This window comes from Sardina pilchardus, chromosome 13, assembly GCF_963854185.1.
Source record: "Sardina pilchardus chromosome 13, fSarPil1.1, whole genome shotgun sequence".
Taxonomy (NCBI): Eukaryota; Metazoa; Chordata; class Actinopteri; order Clupeiformes; family Clupeidae; genus Sardina; species Sardina pilchardus.
The window spans coordinates 26,684,670-26,690,126 of record NC_085006.1 but is presented as its reverse complement, the minus strand read 5'-3'; the positions used below and the strand labels follow the sequence as shown (position 1 = coordinate 26,690,126).

Below are 5,457 nucleotides of genomic sequence, written 5' to 3'. Positions count from 1 at the left end.
TAAATTTGAGTGATTTGTTTCAGGAGGGTGACTGCCTCCTTGTTCTGGGATTTGGGGTGGTTCTGAATTTAAACTCAAAGACAAACGTGCGCGCGCACACACACACACACACACACACACACACATGACCTCACCATGTACAGTGTTTTACCATCACTTGCGTAACCCATTCCGAGCAGTGCACAAAACATGTCTTTATGCAGTGAAGACTTTTCAGCAGGCTAAATATATCAGGGAAGAGGGGGAGACAAAGAGTGGGAGAAAGAGAGAGGGAGAGTGGGAAGAGATATATAGAGAGAAAGTACAGTAGGAAGAGAAAGAGGGAAAGAGGACAGAAGAGAAAGAAACTGATAGAGGACAGAAGTGAAAAAGGGGGAGAGAGAGAAAAAAAAACATCCCCCCATAGTGTTTCACAAATCTCTGAAGTTGGAACACAAAATGTGAAACTCCTTCAAACAATGCATCAGACTAAAAATAGTCCTGAACGAAACCCTACATGTAACATACTTATAATTAGATTCTCCCTCAATCATTTTTCTTTCTCTCTCTCTCTCTCTCTCTCTCTCTCTCTCCTTTGTGTTAGATCAGTTGCTTGTTTCTATATATGGAACTGTAAAACCAAATTTAGACACAAGCATTTCCGATGGCCGCCATCAAGGTAATCTAATCCAACTCTTGAAAGATAAGCGGCCACCGCTCACAACCATCCTATAATCGATGTACACCCAAGTAGTATGTGACATCTCAATGATGTGGGTGTTCAGTTACACTTAAACAGGGACAATGACAATGTCAGATGAATACTTAAGTGTGTGTTTACAACAAGATTAAATATCACCTCATGTCTGCATGTGACAACATTAGCCAAATCAGTCACACACTGTAAATTGGACAAACAGTTCTCACTTTATTTGAAGCGTTCTTAGTATAGTGTGCTATCATAAATGATACATTTCACATGTACACATCAATACATGATAACCTTAAGAACATTTCCTGCCGATAAACATTGACTCATTAATAAATGAGGACACTCAGGCTAAAGTGGTACCGACAAGGGATTCCTCTTTTCTTGCCTCATGACCTCCCATTCAGAGTAAGGATGAATAACACTGTAAACTTTCGACTCCTGGCATCTACGATCACGTCTTATCGAGAGTCTGGAAATGGATACGGTACACATGTCATCTACGGTGAACCATGAAGAAGTCGATGTAATATCAAATCAGAGAAAGAGCCTCCTGCATGTACAGTAGCCTTTCTTTGGCCCTCACGAAAGCCCAGTTTGGAAATGTTGTGTGTTGAAGAGATGGGTCTAGTTTCACAAAGCTTTTCATACCACGTCATTTCTAAGTGACGCTTTAAAGAGGAACTATGCAGGTTTGGCTAATTCTTCACTGTTTTCTCGTTTTACGCTTGCAGGTTTCTCGAAAGAGCTACCCCTACAGCTTTAGCATGTATATCTTACATCACTACACACTCAGTCAGTCTGCCTTTTCATGAGCATACAGCAAGGCTGCAAAACTTTCTGTTTGTCAGGGCCATCGGTCCGGTGGCACAAACTTGCAAGCGTGTTTTTTCCGCTCGCAGGCACTTGGGGGAAGCGAGACAGCCGTCATTCAACCCGAAATAAGTCAAATAACCATTCTAATGACTCCGAAGCTGATCCGTTAAGGCAAAATAAGCTAAAAACCATGTATAATTCACCTTTAAGATGCAAAGACATTGATGTGTGTTTCCTACTGTACAGCATGCCTTCTCTCAGACACAATTTGTTGGGCAGGACCCTTAGCTAATCACCTCTACAGCTGGACTTGACCCTGATCAGGAATGGCTCTGGCATGACAAGTCTGCCCTTCAGCAAAACTTGAAAAAGGCTTCAGGCCGAAACGTTGTTCAAATAAAACTGGCATCGTGGAAAGAATGTGCCTCCACTCCTCCACTTTATCTACATTTATGCATCATGCCATCAGCACCTCAGCACAGGTGCGTGTTGGTTTTCCTACAAATAAGTCTGCACTTCAGTCAGCCTCTTTATTGCCCCTATGCGATAGCCCCAGTCCTGCCTCTCTCTCTCTCTCTCTCTCTCTCTCTCTCTCTCTCTCTGTCTCTCTCTCTCTCTGCTTACTACATGGATGGATGAGACCACAGCGGCTCATTGATGGACTGCTGCTGCATCTTTCTGATGGACATTTGGCCACACAAATCTCTCCTGTGGTATACTGTAGCATCCCTACCACAACGCTGGACTGCAGGAGACTGATGCTGTCCTTGGCATCTCTGACCTTTGAGTTGCTCTGCTTGGGCTGAGGTGTAGAGTATGGGAGGTGTGGTATGTGTGTTGCCGGACACACACACACACACACACACACACACACACACACACACACACAAACGAGACCCACAGTAAGACGGCAGGTGCGTACAGAGATGTACATCTTGCGTCTAAAGCACCATGTGATTTACATGCAAAGTGAAAGCTCATCTGCTTATTAAGAGTCTGCATTTTAATATGACTTCTCTAGGGATGCTGTTGAAATAGGATTCCTATATCCTAAAGTAACACATATACAGTAACAGCATAATTTGCATAATGAACCAAACAAAAAAAGGTGTTTGGATGTGAAGTAAAGAAGTAGGGAAACCATAACAAACATAATACTAAAGGGGCTTATGTTTCACTATTAATGTTGTTTATCTCTCACTTTACTCCTGGTGAAGGTTTCCGTCCCTAGAAGTAGGAGTGCTTTGGGCAGTCTGTGTCATGCTACTCCCTCTAGTGGTGATGAGTAGTAAGTGCAGCTTGAAAGGGAGATGATGCTGCTAAAACGCTTTGCCTTGTGGGTCTGCATTAGTCATTCAGTGAGGATGCTTGGCGCAGACTGCAGCACAAACAGATCCATGCGCCAATAGAAACTGCTGCAGCTATTACCCCAATGCCCTGGCCCAGAACGAGGCAGTGTTTTCAGCATATCCATAGATATGTGAAAGATTAAATATTTCTTATCTTTTTCCCCCTGTTATTTGTGGTCTTTAACGGTAGATTGATTGGGATTGATTGACATGGCATATCTATATACTGTACTCTTGCTTGGCCATTCAGATGATGTGCTTTGAACACACAGTCCAGCGCACAGTATGTCTTTACAAAATAAATCTTCTTATTACACACAAGCACAAATACAGAGAGAGAGAGCAAGAGAGAGAGAGAGAGAGAGAGAGAGATAGACCATCTGGTCTGGCTCACAGTTGACACATTACAATCAGGAGTTTAGTGACGTGTCCCTGTGCGTGATATGTGATTTGATATAGTATGATATATATGAAGGCAGATGGGCGTGTACTTCTGTTTTGATACGGTAATCCCTGACCCTACCCCACAACCCTACCCCTTAACCTCTCTCAAACATGAGCAACTGCAATTATGCTGATTGGAAAAGCCATTTCTTCTTGTCTGCCTGAGTGTAGTTCAGTTCTTTCTCCACTCCATATGGGACAGCTCGGCCAAAGAGGGCGAATGGTCACTTACTAAGGGAACACAAAGGATGTTTTGAAGGATGTCTGCAAATTCCATGGCACCGGTGAAATATGCTGTGTTCATGTTCCAACAGGCCTACACAATGGCATCTTTATTGGTAGACATTTTATGTCCGACTATGGGAGCCCCAGATGTTAGTCTTCTCCCCTCTGTAACCGCCTCCCTTCACTTAGCTTACAGTGCAGCCTGTCATCAAGCTTCTAAAACAAGTAGGTCATTTGCACCAAGCATATGGTTGCTATAGAGAACTGATGGACCGAAAAATAAGAAAAAACACTACACCAGAAATTTGATCTACCATTGGCCTAAACCACGGAGGCTACGCATTACTCAAAGCTTAAAAAATAGATTAGTGTGACCTCGTGATGGTGAGGCTGATTACTTGAAAGGACCTGGTGGTTGACCGAGTGTAAACCGACAGCGAGGACAATATGCCTTCAACAGTAGCCTACAATATGTCAGCAACGCCTCTGACAAGAAGTCTTCAGCCGCTCAGATGCTCCGGAAAAAAAAAAATCCCACCCTACGTCACAGCTGCCAGCCCGTCGCGGGTGGAAATGAATACTGTATCTGGGAGGCTGGTGGCCTACGCTTAGAACAGCCTGAGGGGGCAAAAGACGTGGTAAAACAACTCCCGATGTAGGTATTTAGATATGTATATTTGTCGTGAAGATAGATACACTGGCCTTGCCTTGGTAGAAGGAATAAGCTATTGCGCAACCTCGACATCAGTGCCATGAACGCACATTTCAGGGATCTCACGTAGACCACCCACTGACGCTAAAAAGAATAAAACGGACTCTTCCTAATATAACCAAATCAATGTCGATATGATGTTGGTAGTCAGTGAAATCACTGTTCAATCATACGATGGTTGGTGCAGTACAGGCCACTGCCATTTGCCTTTACTCAAAGCGCAATTTTAAGCACCTGAAGCAGATGCTCAAGGTTCTCCTAGTGACGACAGGTTAGCGAATCAGAAGGCCACCTAATTTACCGGCATCCTCCTTGACAACAGGTTAAATATCCTCTCCCGTTTTTTTTAACGCTGTGTATTTTGCCTCAACCCTTGCCACCTGTACTCAAATACTGACACCCCCATCCCCGTGCACGGTAATACTCACCCACCTATAGCCTATACCGCCTAACCACACACACATACAGACATGTACATACACACACACGCACCCGTAGAGAGGAAAACACCACGTTTTCTAATGACAACTCGAACGGATAATTAAAGATATTTCGTGTCATTCACATCATCCGCTTTCTGTTTACTTACCCAAGAAAAGCACCAGTCCTACATAGCCTAAGTTGACAGCTGATGTCCAGCATTTGTTTCGCGATTGCGATTTACAAGGCATTTTCCGACGAGAATGGTGGCACCGTGTGCAAAATGGATGCTATGTAGAAACAGTCGGCTTTTCCTGATCGTATTCTTATAAAAGTCTTAAAATATGTGTTATTTTCAATGCTGTGATATGGCAGGCAGTGTCTAGCCGTAGAAAGAGTTGATTTTATGGCTATGGGAACTCCCTTAGTCGGGCGGGGAGGAGCGCTTCCCATTTCTCTTCATTGCCTTTTGTCCCTCCCCACTTGCCCTCATAGCTCTAGATCTCTTATAATATTATTTTACTTCAAGAGCACAGGGACACTTGTAGATAAGGCTTGCAGATGAGACCCACGGCACACCCCAACACAAAACAACACAACACAATACAGCAGCACTAACACTACAGTACAAACTAATAACAATGTGGAAGTTACAATACAGACAGTACTGTACATGCCATTTCTGACTGGTATGCTTAAAAATAAAGGGGACATGATTCACAATAACAACAACAACAACAAAAAAGCCTAGACATATGTGTCAGCAAGTCTTAATAGAATTCATTTCATGTTGAGGGAAAATG

At 43.4% G+C, this 5,457-nt stretch overlaps 1 protein-coding gene across 1 annotated transcript in view; it reads right to left on the bottom strand.

Annotated features, from left to right (window-relative positions):
• scn2b (sodium channel, voltage-gated, type II, beta) overlaps nucleotides 1-5,004 on the bottom strand; it is a 22,186-nt gene extending 17,182 nt beyond the window's left edge. The window contains exon 1 of the mRNA XM_062552015.1: nucleotides 4,824-5,004. Within this exon, the coding sequence (XP_062407999.1) occupies nucleotides 4,824-4,905 (82 nt within the window). The 5' untranslated portion in view covers nucleotides 4,906-5,004. The remainder of the gene's footprint in view (nucleotides 1-4,823) is intronic.
• Nucleotides 5,005-5,457: the final 453 nt, after the last annotated feature.